This window comes from Brachypodium distachyon, chromosome 1 (assembly GCF_000005505.3).
Source record: "Brachypodium distachyon strain Bd21 chromosome 1, Brachypodium_distachyon_v3.0, whole genome shotgun sequence".
Taxonomy (NCBI): Eukaryota; Viridiplantae; Streptophyta; class Magnoliopsida; order Poales; family Poaceae; genus Brachypodium; species Brachypodium distachyon.
The window spans coordinates 33,731,367-33,745,933 of record NC_016131.3 but is presented as its reverse complement, the minus strand read 5'-3'; the positions used below and the strand labels follow the sequence as shown (position 1 = coordinate 33,745,933).

General features: G+C 41.9%; 1 protein-coding gene across 1 annotated transcript; it reads left to right on the top strand.

Moving 5' to 3' along the window:
- Positions 1-6,381: 6,381 nt before the first annotated feature.
- On the top strand, positions 6,382-13,579 carry LOC100838453 (probable phospholipid-transporting ATPase 4). Its single transcript, XM_003563691.4, has 11 exons — positions 6,382-6,538; positions 6,904-8,826; positions 8,947-9,057; positions 9,313-9,589; positions 9,695-9,783; positions 9,921-10,008; positions 10,110-10,319; positions 10,394-10,519; positions 10,621-10,719; positions 10,828-11,019; positions 12,590-13,579. Exons 2-11 carry the CDS (start codon positions 7,019-7,021, stop codon positions 13,244-13,246), a joined length of 3,657 nt encoding a protein of 1,218 aa, XP_003563739.1. The 5' UTR covers positions 6,382-6,538; positions 6,904-7,018; the 3' UTR covers positions 13,247-13,579.
- The last annotated feature ends 988 nt before the right edge of the window (positions 13,580-14,567 follow it).

The window sequence follows — 14,567 nt, the reverse complement described above, 5'->3', positions numbered from 1 at the left end:
TTAATTATCTTACACGAATCTCGATGATTGATTCTTAGTCGCCTAAAAAATAGCAAAACCGTTGTGTTAATCACCAGAACCAGAACCAGTGGCAGAGGTACGGGGAGGGCCAGCAGGTGCCGTGGCCCCGGGCCAACAAAAAAAATGTTTCATTAGACATAGGATTAATTACTCATAAATTTGTGTAATCTATTGATGTGTCCCTCCTCAACATTCACGCAACAAATAAAGAGCCCATGGAAAATCTGCTAAGTTAAGAAATATTTGACTAATTGAGTTCTCATCTTCTTCTGTTATATCCTGAAAGACCAAAAGAAAATACGAGGAGGCAGACTGCACTAATCGCTTGAGCCGGCCAGCCCCTAACCATCTACACGCACATGTTCTTCTTCCCCAACTCTCCCCTTTAGGTCGAACCCTTCAGGCATGGAGAAAAATCATTCCTCTTTAGCTGAAACATGTTAGTTCCTCTGTCTTCTCTCGTCTTTGTCTGTATGTTTCTCTTCTGCGATATGCAATTCAACACTTGTATATCTTTTTCTTCTCAACAATGAATGGCAGTATAATCAATGAAAAATATTTTTTGCTACTACATTTGTTTCCTTTTTTTTTGGCAAATTCTGAATATAATGCAAAAAACAAATTGCTACTACATTTGTTTCGGTCTTTGGCAAATTTTGAGTATATTGGTGTTGTGCTCTTTAGTCGGCCCTCCCTATAAAATTTTCCTGGCTCCGCCCCTGACCAAAATGGTTACAATAAAAGTTTACGGCCTCGGCTGTTTCATCCGGCTCAACAAGCACGGGAACAAAGTTGTTTTTGATGCACAAGGCTGTGTGCTAGAAGCATCATTGAGGTGATCTGCACGGAAGGAAATCTTTGTGACGGGCGAATCTAGTAGATGAGAATTTCTTTAGTTTGGTAGAGATGGTGGGGTTTTGTCATGTAGAGACACATGCTAAATTATAAAATGTTAAACATGTAATTGCTGCTCCTCATCTTTTTTTTTCTTTAAATGATGATACGCAATCTTGGTGTATTCTAGAAAAAAAAAAGCCTGGCCCAAATTTGTAAGGATATGGCTTCCTCAATTTTGGCTCTTACTATTTGTGAAAGGTTACATTGCGATTACTGACTAACCTTCGGATTTCGTCTACCCTCACTATGTGGGGTGACATATGCAGCAACATACCACATATCATACTACATGCCTCGGAGCAGCTGTCAGTTTCAAGAATAATGGCTTTGTTTGTTATGTCCAACGCGATCATCAGACCTTCCTCACCGACTTCCAGTTTAGCCTCCAAAGGTTCAGTGCTAGTCTATTGAGATTTAATTGGTGCCCATTGTTGTTCTCAGTTCATCTATATATAGTCCACGGATCAGAGTTTATGATGTACTCATGTCTAGTGTTAATTTTCTTGGCTCTTCCTACAAGTTAACATTTGTGAACTGTCAGTTATTAGCGCATAATACACAAGAGTTTTGGCCGGTAGCAGCCATGAGTGGCTTGCTCCGGAGAAAATGGTTTTGAGCGGCTTCATGGGTGTGGCGCCAAGATGGCGATTTGAATATATATTGTCTTTGTGTTTGCGTGAAAACCCGAAATTTTGCCCCCATCGGTTGGATCCGATAACGACACACATGTTTCAACTCTTTATTGAAAGCCTTGTTTTTCTGCCGACGTTTTGGCCTTGATTTTGTTGGATTTGGATTCGACAATCCCAATCTGACCTCTTGGCTGGTTCTGACAACATCGGCATGTGTGTGCGTAATCTTTTTTCTCGACAACTTAGCTTTGATCATTTTGCAAAGATTTGCATGTGATCAAATGATACGGGTACTACTTTGTGAAAGTATGCACCAGCCGCCAAGGTTGGAACCTTTCTCTTCTATGACTGGCCAACCATCCATTCCCCCCTAAATTCATTTCTCAATCATCCAAAGAAAAACAAAACATACTGCCATTGCCCTCGCGTCGCTCCCCTTTGGGCAACATGGGCGGCAGCCCTTCCCTTTGCCCGCCTCCGACTCCCTCCCTGCCGAAGCTGCCTTGTCGCCGTCGGAGGAGGCCGCCGGGCTAAGCCTGCGTGGCGGATGGCGGCAGCAAGGCTCTGTCCTGTGCGCGAGTTTCTCTGTTGCGGTTCTCGGCGGCTCCAGGGCGGCCGTGACTGGGGCGGTGGTGTTGGCCGGATCTTGGCCGGGGTGCCCAAATCTGTGCGGTGGTGGCTGGTTTCTCGGCGAGGTTGGGGCTCTTCGGCGTGGTGCCCGCTGGTTTGGGCGTTGGTTAGGGCTCTTCCGTGCTCTGGTGGCCGGAGCTAGGCTTCGGGTGTGCTTGGCTTTCCGGTGCCATGCGTGGCACCCGCAGGTTCGGGCGTGGGTGGTTCCTCTTCTCCAACGGTGGTGACTCCTGCATGAGACGGTGCGGGTTGTCCTTTGGGCAATCCGGTGGTGGTTCTGGCGATTCTTCGGACGAAAGCCTTGCACCATGACTTCATTCGGTACTTGTTGCAGTGGCGCTTTTGAGCGTCGTTCCCCACCTTGGTGGTGTCGTTGTGAAGCTCCGGCCTTCTACCACCACCTCGAGACTTTGCTCTGGGCAAAAGTTCAAATTCGGCTGCGCTGGTTTTATTGACGACGACGTCTTTGATGTCGTTTACCTTCTTGGAGGCGTCGATGTTGGGGATTGTCTTGGGGTGGTCCGCTCGTCAGTGTCATTGTTTGTTGTTGGGTTGTTGTTGTCTTCGCGTGCGGCCAGGCTTGTCTAGTCGCACCCCGACCTAGTTTGGCTAGGTTTTGTGGCCGTTTGTTGGTCTTTGGCCGGTTTCCTCTTAATTGACCGTGCTTTTTATGGTTTTTGGTCCAGTTTTCCTGTGGATCACTCCTTCCACAATCGGATTTTTACGGTCCTTTTTTTGACCATGAGTGACCCGCTGATGGTTATTCCCACTGGATGAAAGTGAACAATGATATGAGGAGGATACATATGATGATAATGTTTAAAGAACATTTTTGTAATTCGAATTTTTTTAGGTTAATTTAACTTTTTTTTTGGGAAAGATCAACTCTTCATTTGTCCCGTGACACCATCATTCACGGAACAAAACCTTGAATGCATAAAGTAATACCGAAATTCTTCACGATTCTTATTTTTAATTGTTTATATGCTTGTCTCTTCCAAAGATCTCCAACTATCCTAGGATTATTTGCATGTGAGACCCAGCTCACCACCAAAGATTACATTAATTGATTCTCTGAGGCACTCAAGAGTCTCAGATAGCAGGCCGTACTTGTGCTAATCTGCCAACATTACCTAATTTTGGTATGACTAGTGGCTCCACTCCTGTACTTGAATAATTTATTATGAAAACACACCGCTAAAACATTCACTAAACATTCTTCCAAACTAAGCAATCCTACGTGGAATTCTTGGACCGAAGGAACACTTTTTATCTTCTTTGATTCTTTTAGGGGCATCGTTTCCTTTTAGCTTTGCTTGAAAAGAATCCCTGCACCCGTATGTACTCCGTGCTGGCATGTACGTAATAAAGCAAGCTATGATTCATTTTCTCAAAGGAGAAAGTGTAGTGCACCTGTGCACAGTCATATTCCTAGCAGAAACTATGTGGTTGGAAGTTTCCTTTCACTTTCTCTTCGATTCAGATGAAACTCCCAAGGTTAAAGCGGAGCGAAAAGCTAGCAGATTACATATAGAACGAAAAAGAAGAAGCAAAAGGGTGCCTTCAACTATATGAATTGCAATTGTTACCTGACAAGTTTAGCATGAACTTTGGCATCTGATTAGCATAGTAAATGAAGTACTTCCTCCGTCCCATATTAAGTAACTCAAATTTGTCGAGTAAATGATTTTTCTGCTGTTCTTTTCTCTCTGTTTGGGGACGGTGATTCTTAGCATATCATCTAGTACCATTTTTTCTTTGAAATAAATAAATATTTTGACTGGTTATGTGAAACCTACATGTACAGATTTATCTCAAAAATACCTTCATAATATATTATTTCTATTGGGTTTAGAATTATATGATAGAAGAAATTAATGATAATTTTTTGGTAATGTATAAGAAATTAATGATAAAAGCTACTCCCTTCGATCCACGATAAGTGTCTCAGATTTAGTACAACTTTGTACTAAATCGCTGTACTAAATCTGAGACACTTATTATGAATTGGAGGGAGTACATCTTAGAGACCATGTCAATATCCAAAACGTTATTTCTGAAGACCGAAAGAAATAAATCCTATGGTGATACACCTTTAGAAATACCATGCATTTGATATCTTTTGTTTACTGATGTAACATAAAATATATTACTGAATATCCTGGGCGGTGCTGCAGGCCTCGAAGAGTAATGCATTTGCCCATATGTCAAAGAAAAGTGTATTGCAATGAATGATAATAAACATTATAATACTATTGGAACTAATGGTATGATTGATTTTAAGAGAGAATGCAAATGTGTATGTATGATATACAAATTTATTTACCTTCATGACTAATTTCTCGTGTGGCTGACAAAGTAAATATATTTGGACCAAACCACATGCTAGTGTTGCTCCGAGTCTTCTTCCATAAGAATAATCTGGAGATGTGGCATACCATTTTTCATGTGATCAATGTTGATCGATCACACAATAGTTGGTTTGTGATGTGAGCATTAGAAGAAATACTTTTGAAAGTAAGACACACCAATGGTGGTTTAGTGTCTTTCAACTTTTCAATTATATCTGTATATTTCTTATGACCTTCCATTGATGGAATGATGAAAGAAGAGCGATGACATGGTTGGGTGAAGTGGGTGACATCCTAGAGATAAAGAGTTATGATGAGATTGCCTTCACACACGAAAATTTTAATTTCCCACGGCACACGAAGGACGATGAAGAATTTTTCTTGGATAGTGCAGATGCTAGGAGCTAGTTGGGTTGATGACGACTTGAAAAATTTGCGTGGTGAGCTTGCAAACGCTAAATGAATTTTAATTAGTGGAGATCAACTTGATGACATGCACACTTTTCATTTTGAGTTTAGTAGGGATAAATTTGATGACATGGACACTTGCATGTTGATTTTAGTGGAGATCAACTTGATGATGTGAACACCTTACATGTTGAGCTTGCAAACATTAAATGAATGTTAGTGACGATCAACTTTATAGAGATTAAAATTATACAGAATATTAAATCAAGGAAGCAATTAGTGCACGGAAAAGTATCAAGAAAGAGACACACTTACTACGTACAAAAAATTGAACCGGGACAACTCGTGGATGGTAATATACGTCTTAATTTCCCTGCCATAACTCCAAATCTTGTGATGGCAACGTGATTTTCAAGGATCACAACAAGGAGATTCTCAGTGATCTCCCTTGATGAGGACTTATGTCTCCATTGAGGTTTTGTAAGAATAAAATTATAGAGAGTTAAGCCTATTTCATTCAAAGAAATTTCATGATATAATATCATAATTATGATTCTAATACTTGTAAAAGTTCCCTAAGGAATTGGCCGTTTGATACATAGGATTAGAACCTTTTGCTCATTTTTTCCATGTACCAATTGTAGTCCATTTAGAGGGAAAAAAATCCATAAGTCTGACTTTGTAGAATTTTTTTTTTTGGAGGACTTCCTAAAAATTTATGTTCGTGCCTATGATAACTATGGCATATACCTACTTTGGAAAATAAATTCTGCATTTCTGTTGTACTGCAACTAAATACTATGGACGAACTTACATAACTCATTGATGCGTTTAATCAGTTGTCCAGGACATCCAATTCTCGCCAATTCTTTTTTACATTCTTGTGTTCTTTTCTATTTCTCAGAATAGCAAAACCTTTAAAATAAACCACGATGCCTGCAGTCCAGCACTCTCTTTGTGTGCCCCTGATCCGTAGGCTCTACGCTCGGCTGTCGCTTCCTCCGCTTGTCTACCCGCAACATCAACGACCTCGACGTGCCATGCCATGAGCACATCACACATGGAGGCAGGGAGGACCCAAGGCTCTCTCTCGCAAACAGCAACGTGTTGACGAAATCAATACGCATTTTAGAGCGAAATGGATTCAAAATGACCAATGCCTCTAGAATCAAAATATAGAAAACTGTGGCCAGCTAAGTGGATGCGATCGTGCGAATAAGAAGATACCAAAGGAAGCCAAAACTCTTCTTGCTCGGCCTGCTTGCCTTGCTGTCCTACTCTACGGAGGAGGAAGGGGGCCGTGGCCTCTCGAAAAGCGCAGCGACCATGAATACGCCTCGCCCGCTAAATGGCTAACTGAAGAAATTAATCTGGAATTTTAATTAATTAATCTCTCTCACCGCTCCCCCCTCTCTCTCTCTAGTCGCCCCCCACCTCGTTCCCTGTTGTGTCCTCCCTTCTCGCTCCGCCCTCCAATCCCCAGGGCCAGCTCCCCCCCCCCCCCGCATCGCCGGCCGCCGCGCGAGAATCCCGTGGAGGGATCGGACGGCCGCCTGAACGCCAGACGGACTCGCCGCCTCGCTTCCCCCTCCCTCCCAGGTGGGCAACGCCGACACCTTCTCTCCCCCTTCGCCCGAGCTCAAGCGAGGTTCGGTGCGTGCGTGCTAGCTAAATGCTTTCTATTCGGTTGTTGGTCCTGTGGTTTCTTCCCCCTTTGCTCCCACGAGTGTTTTCTTCCGCTCAATTTTTTACGCGTTTTTTTTCTCTCTTTGTTTTTTGTTTTGTTCGCTGTTCTTCCCATTGGTGAATTTGGTAGGTGGTCTTGTTCCACGCGAAATGCGGTTTGCCGGATTCCTGGGCTTTTTTGGCACGCAATTCCCCTTCTCTTTTTTTTGTTTAGATTTATTGATCTTATTTTGGCTCGCGAGATCACACGACCTGATCCCTCCCCCACCAATTCGCAGGTCGAATTTGCCCCGACGGCACAGGAATCCCCTCCGATACGCCCGAGATTTGATCGAGAAACGCCAATGCGGGCCTACGCGTAGCGGGAATCGGCGTCCAGAGGCGGCTGCCGAGATGGCCCGTACCGGCGGGCGGAAGCGCGACCGGTTGCGATGGAGCAAGCTCTACACCTTCTCCTGCTTCCGCACCCCTTCCACAGACGAGGCTGCCGGCCCCTCCGCCACGAACGGCAGCGCCGTCGGCGGGCCGGGGTTCTCGCGTATCGTCCACTGCAACAACTCTATCCTCCACCGCCGGAAGCCGCTCAAGTACCCCACCAACTACATCTCCACCACCAAGTACAACGTCCTCACTTTCCTCCCCAAGGCCATCTTCGAGCAGTTCCGCCGTGTGGCCAACCTCTACTTCCTCCTCACCGCCATCCTCTCCCTCACCCCGGTGTGCCCCTTCTCCCCCGTCAGCATGATCGCCCCGCTGGCATTTGTTGTCGGGCTCAGTATGATCAAGGAGGCGCTGGAGGACTGGCGAAGATTCATGCAGGACATGAAAGTTAACAACCGTAAGGTCAGCGTGCACAAGGGTGACGGTGAATTTGGGTACCGGCATTGGGAGGACCTCTGTGTTGGTGATGTGGTCAGGGTAGAGAAGGACCAGTTCTTCCCTGCTGATCTGTTGTTGTTGTCGTCGAGCTATGAGGATGGCATTTGCTACGTTGAGACGATGAACCTGGATGGTGAGACAAACCTGAAGCTGAAGAGGTCACTCGAGGTTACTCTGCCATTGGAAGAGGATGATCTGTTTAAGGATTTTAGGGGAGTGATAAGGTGTGAGGACCCAAACCCAAGCTTGTACACATTTGTTGGTAACTTGGAATATGAGAGGCAAGTGTACGCCCTTGATCCGTTTCAGATACTTCTCAGGGACTCAAAGCTGAGGAACACATCCTTTATCTATGGAGTAGTCATTTTTACTGGACATGACAGTAAGGTGATGCAGAATTCAACTGAGTCGCCATCAAAGAGGAGCAGGATTGAGAAGAAGATGGATATGATCATATACGTTTTATTCACTGTCCTGGTTTTGATATCACTCATCAGTTCGATAGGTTTTGCTGTGAGGATCAAGCTTGATTTGCCCAGATGGTGGTACTTGCAGCCTCAGAACTCCAACAAGTTGGATGATCCATCACGGCCAGCTCTTTCTGGGATATTCCATCTCATTACAGCACTCATTCTTTATGGGTATTTGATTCCGATCTCTCTATATGTGTCAATTGAAGTTGTGAAGGTAGCACAAGCGCATTTCATCAACCAGGACCTTCATATGTTTGACGAGGAGACCGGCAATACTGCTCAGGCCCGAACATCCAACCTGAATGAGGAGCTTGGCCAAGTTCATACTATTTTGTCAGATAAAACTGGCACTTTGACTTGTAATCAGATGGATTTCTTGAAGTGTTCAATTGCTGGGGTTTCATACGGTGTGCGTTCAAGTGAAGTTGAAAGGGCTGCTGCAAAGCAGATGGCGTCAGGTGCTGCTGACCACGATATTCATGTAGAAGACGTGTGGGAGAATAATGAGGATGAAATTCAGTTAGTGGAAGGAGTTACCTTTAGTGTGGGAAAGACCCAAAAGTCCTCAATAAAAGGCTTCAGTTTTGAGGATGACCGTCTTATGCATGGGAATTGGACCAATGAACCAAATTCTTCCACAGTTCTTCTGTTCTTCCGGATACTTGCTCTTTGTCACACTGCAATTCCTGAGGTGAACGAGGCAACGGGTGCTCTTACCTATGAAGCAGAATCACCTGATGAGGGGGCTTTTCTTGTGGCAGCCAGAGAATTTGGATTTGAATTTTTCAAGAGAACACAATCGAGTGTATTTATCAGGGAGAAACACACTTCTAATGGCCCAACTGAGAGGTTGCATATTAGTATTCCATATTGTAGCTCTAGCATCTTTTATTTATTTTTAAGCAGAATCCTCTGCTTTTCTGATTCATGTTTATTCATTTATCTTCATCTTCAATTGTGATTTCTTAGGGAGTTCAAGATTCTCAATTTATTGGAATTCAACAGCAAAAGAAAGCGAATGACGGTGATTCTGAAGGATGAAGATAATCGAATTGTTCTTCTTTGCAAAGGAGCAGATACGTAAGATTTTAAACCAAATATATTTTCATTTGCTGATGCTTATACTGTAAGTTGATACCTCAACATGCGCTGTCATCTCTGTCCAGATTTTTTTACACTCTGCTAACTTTGTTAACCATAAACCAAGAAAATGACAAATGAACAAGTGCTACCAAAAGATCGGCTTGTACTCTTGGTTTCTGATTAGGTACTGTCCACATGGGTTGTTTATGCTTCAACCTGACTCTTCTGTTGTTCTTTGTTCCAACTGAACAGCATCATATTTGATAGACTAGCAAAAAATGGAAGGCTGTATGAGCCTGATACGACTAGGCATCTCAATGAATATGGTGAGGCCGGCTTGCGGACGTTAGCACTATCATATAGAGTGCTTGAGGAATCAGAATATGCTTCTTGGAATGCTGAATTTCTTCAAGCGAAGACATCAATTGGGCCTGATAGGGAATTGCAACTCGAGCGAGTCGCGGATTTGATTGAAAAGGAGCTGATCCTTGTTGGTGCAACTGCGGTAGAGGACAAACTACAAACAGGGGTGAGAGTGATCTATTAATTTTTGCGTTTGTGTCTTACGTTGCTTGTCCTGCTATCATGCTTGTAATTATTTTGACTTGCTAAATTTTTTTCCATGTTATATTAGGTTCCTCAGTGCATTGATCGTTTGGCGCAAGCAGGTCTCAAAATCTGGGTTCTGACGGGTGATAAGATGGAAACTGCAATTAACATAGGGTAAGCTGGATCGTAAAATAGTTATTCTGAATAATATTGTCTGTAACCCCAGATACTTCATTTAGCATAGACTTTATCTACTTACAAGGATGGCAATGTTTTATTCTGAAGGTTTTGTTCATTTCCTTTTTTTGCAGATACGCATGCAGTTTACTAAGGCAAGGCATGAAACGGATATCCTTGTCCACAACCGCTGGTGACCAAGTAGCACAGGATGCACAAAAGGTACCTTTGCAGAGCATTTTCTCTGGTACTATGGATAGATTTGGTGTACACGGTAATTCTCTTTATCTTAGGCTTTGGATTCATATTTGACACCTGAGCAGGCTGCAAAGGAGAGTCTGATGTTGCAAATCGCCAATGGTTCACAAATGGTCAAGCTGGAGAAGGATCCGGATGCAGCATTTGCTCTAATTATTGATGGCAAAGCTCTTACATTTGCTTTGGAAGATGACATGAAACATATGTTTCTGAATCTGGCAATAGAGTGTGCTTCTGTCATATGTTGCCGTGTGTCTCCAAGGCAGAAAGCACTGGTATCTCCATCTGTCACCAATCAACAACTGGATTTTCTACATAAGCCAATTCTGAGTTTGCTCACCTTTTGCAGGTGACCCGACTGGTCAAAGAAGGTCTAGGAAAAACCACTTTAGCAATAGGTGATGGTGCAAATGATGTGGGCATGATTCAAGAAGCTGATATTGGTGTTGGTATAAGTGGGGTTGAGGGCATGCAGGTCTGTCTAGATTATTATAGTTCACTTGGGAATCCAGTGCATTGCTAAGAGATACATTAATAGTTTGAATATTATTGAGAATGGCTCTTTCCTTTTGCCAGGCTGTGATGGCTAGTGATTTTTCGATTTCCCAATTTCGGTTCCTTGAGCGACTCCTTGTTGTGCATGGCCATTGGTGCTACAAGAGAATTGCCCAAATGGTACCATTCAAAGCACCTCATTAATTTGTTACATTCTAGTACTATTGAATTATATTGTTTCAAATCTGCGATTTAGTGTTCTCTAAGTCCTATTTTGTGGTATTGCAGATCTGCTACTTCTTTTACAAGAATATTACCTTTGGACTTACAATATTTTACTTTGAGGCATTTGCTGGATTTTCTGGGCAATCAGTTTATGATGACTGGTTTATGCTGCTTTTTAACGTTGTTCTTACCTCTCTACCTGTTATATCACTTGGAGTATTTGAGCAAGATGTTTCATCTGAAATCTGCTTACAGGTATGTGGTAGAATATTCAACTTATTTTAACCATATGTCTATGAGAAATAATAGCATGCTTGGAAAGGCACAATAAGGATTAGTTATGGTATGTGGTGCGTTGCATGTTGCTGTGGACTATGGGGGTAAGACTGTTGTGGAAGATAATTTTTACTGTACCTGTACCATAATGCTTCTAAAGTAGAAAGCTAACAAATAAGAAGATATAATAGTTTGTCAAACCTTGTTTCTTGAGAAATAGTGAAGCATCAAGCATCACAATCCCAATGGAACATAAATAAATCCATCAGGAACTAATATTGTGCCCGAGTTTATGTTTAGATGGTTTATGGCACTGTCATCAGATAAGAATAATAACACTATGCTCATAACATGGCCATGCATGTTTAAGAAAAGTATAATCAAACTGTGAGTACACACTGAATTTACTATCGATATTTTCCATGTTACACTTGTTTGCAATGCTGGGTTGCACTTACAGTCAAAACTTCATCCTCCTTCAGTATGCCTGATCATTTAATTCATGTGTGTGAATTAACCTATTCTTTCCATACATATTGTTAGAATTAGAAACATACACCCAGTTTACAAATAAGTGATGTTTTGGACATTGGCACGATCTTCAAGATGTAAGATCACTATTTGCTACTCCCTCCGTTCCATAATTCTTGTCGAAATATTTCATGTATCTAGACGCTTTTTAGGAATATATACATCAATTTTTGGGCAAATTTGAGACAAGAATTATGGAAAGGAGGGAGTAGTTTGTTAATATTGGTATATGTATAAAACAAAAAGGTTATATTTTAGAAGAAAATGAGACAAATATAGGCATATAGTTTTAAAGTTTTCAATTTAAATATTTAAATTATATTGGCAGTCAAAGTTTAAGTTTGAGTGAAGGTATGTCCAAAACGTCACTAATTTGTGAGCTGGATGAACCAGTTCGGTTTAGTGTGCATTGAGTTCTGTTTTCTTCGTTTTGTAGTTAATTGAATGATGTCACATTTAGAATATCCGGTTGAAGCGTTATTCACGACTCAATCCTAATGAAAGGCACAAGTCAATCTATGTTACATGCTCCGGCATATGTGATTGTAAAATACATGGTATGAAAGATCTCATAAAATGTCCTTGTAAGTTGTAACCAATAGAAGTGGTTTAGTCAATGCTATGCTGTGATATTTGACAGACAATTCTCTAACGTTGTTTCAGCCACCCTGTAAACATGTCAGTGTTTTCCTTCAAGTAGATTGTCTTGCTTAGCGTCTAGAAAATAATTAGAGAGTAGGTCAAGGAGCATATAATCAGCTTGAAGTACATGCATGTCAGTACATTTGTGCCTATCGCAATTTTGCTGTACAGAGAACAAATCGATGTGTTTTCGGATGAGTAGTTTAAATGTCTCCAGAGTAAATTTCTCTATGTGTTTTCTAGTCGGATGCTGGGTGATATCGGAGTACTCATGCATCATGTCCTTTGCACCTTAGGACAGTTTTATCTGGACATCCGCCAAAACTAATGTACCCTCTTACACCAACACTGACATGCTATAATTTGTACTTCGCAGTTCCCAGCGCTATATCAGCAAGGGCCAAATAACCTTTTCTTTGACTGGTACCGCATATTAGGATGGATGGGGAATGGCCTCTACTCATCTCTGGCGATATTCTTTCTCAACATCTGTATCTTCTATGATCAAGCAATCCGTTCCGGGGGACAGACATCTGATATGGCCTCAGTTGGAACTACCATGTTCTCCTGCATCATCTGGGCTGTCAACATTCAGATTGCTCTCACGATGAGCCATTTCACCTGGATTCAACATCTCTTTGTGTGGGGAAGCATAGGGACTTGGTATGTCTTCATTATCCTATACGGGACCGCTTTGAAGTCCCGTGACAACTACCAGATTATGTTAGAAGTTCTCGGGCCAGCTCCTTTGTATTGGGCAGCGACGCTTCTGGTGACCGCTGCTTGCAACATCCCCTACCTGATTCACATATCCTACCAGAGATCATGCAGTCCACTTGATCACCACGTGATTCAGGAGATCAAGTACCTACGAAAAGATGTCGAAGACGAAACAATGTGGAAGAGGGAGCGGTCTAAGGCTAGGCAGAGGACCAAGATTGGTTTCACCGCGAGGGTGGATGCGAAGATTAAGCAGATCAAGGGCAGATTGCATAAGAAAAGCCCATCTTTAACCATCCATACTGTATCATAGAACATCTCCGAGTCATCTGATAGTCCTGTCGACAGTAGATGTCACCTTACTTGCTCCTGCAAGGCAGCGGTTTTTGGCTTCACCGAGCGATAAGGCAAATTTCTTTTTCTTTGTCCTGCCTAATTTTTTCTTTCACTTTGTTGCTGTTCTTTCCTCTCTATTTGTGTAAGAAATGTTGGGTTGTAATTGGTGGCCTTACCCGCCGAGTAGAAGTTCCAAAGCCAGCCGTGTAAAAAGTATAGCTCCTTTCAGTTGGAAGAAACAACCGAGATAGGTATATGTATATCTGCAATTTTGACTATGCTTATGCTGCGAGTATTTGACATTGTCATCTGTCTGCTGCCCCTGCCTACTGAACAGAACATGGCAATCTATCCTGGATAATTCATACATCCATAATAAGGATCGGAGGGAGTACTATACTTCCGAACGTGCCCGCGTGAGTGCACGATCTACAATGAGCAGAAACTATTCTGAGAAACCTTCGCGACTGTTTTTTAGATGATGTTGTGGCTTTGTTGATTCACTGAAGACATTATAACTGGTAAAAGAAAACATAAATAAACACAACAACAAAGATCTACTCCCTCAAATCTGTAATAAGTGTCTTGGATTTATGATATTTGTACTAACTTTTTCAACAAAAAAAAAATCCATCAGTTTATCTCTCTTTTCACTCATTGTATCAGTTTATAATATGAGCATGCATTGATGCATAAATAAGGGCACACACTTTCTCGTTTTTATGTTGCTGCAAGGAAATTTATTATAATGGCACACATTATTTATCAAGTTGGTCGACATATATTGCTGCAAGAAAATTTATACGACTGTATATGGTTCTATCGCTTATAATATTAAATTTGTCTACACACTTTTTGGGTTCTATACTACCCTAGCTGTTGAACTCGTATAGAAAGGCTCCGGTAAGCTAAGGTCTTGTTTGGTGTTATTGTAATTTTTAGTCTAGTGTTTTGGTATTTGAGAGTTTTGGGTGTCCATCCAAAACACTCAAAAACTTGAGAAGTGTTTTAATTGGTAAAAAAATGAAATGTTTTGTTGGGAAAACTACGGATAATTCTCCTCCAAACTCTTCCTACCAAACAATCATTTGGAGTTTGTAGTGTTTTCAATTTGGAGTGGACGATACCCAAAAAAACACTCCAAAAACTTTAATACCAAACAGGGCCTAAAAAGATTCATCCAAAATCGTTTGGCAATACATCCTAAAGAGTGTGGTCTCTTTGGCAGCTGTGTGTGTGAATTGGAGATTTCATATTATTAGCTACCCGTAGGATTGTGGTGTTTGTCCTGCCCAATA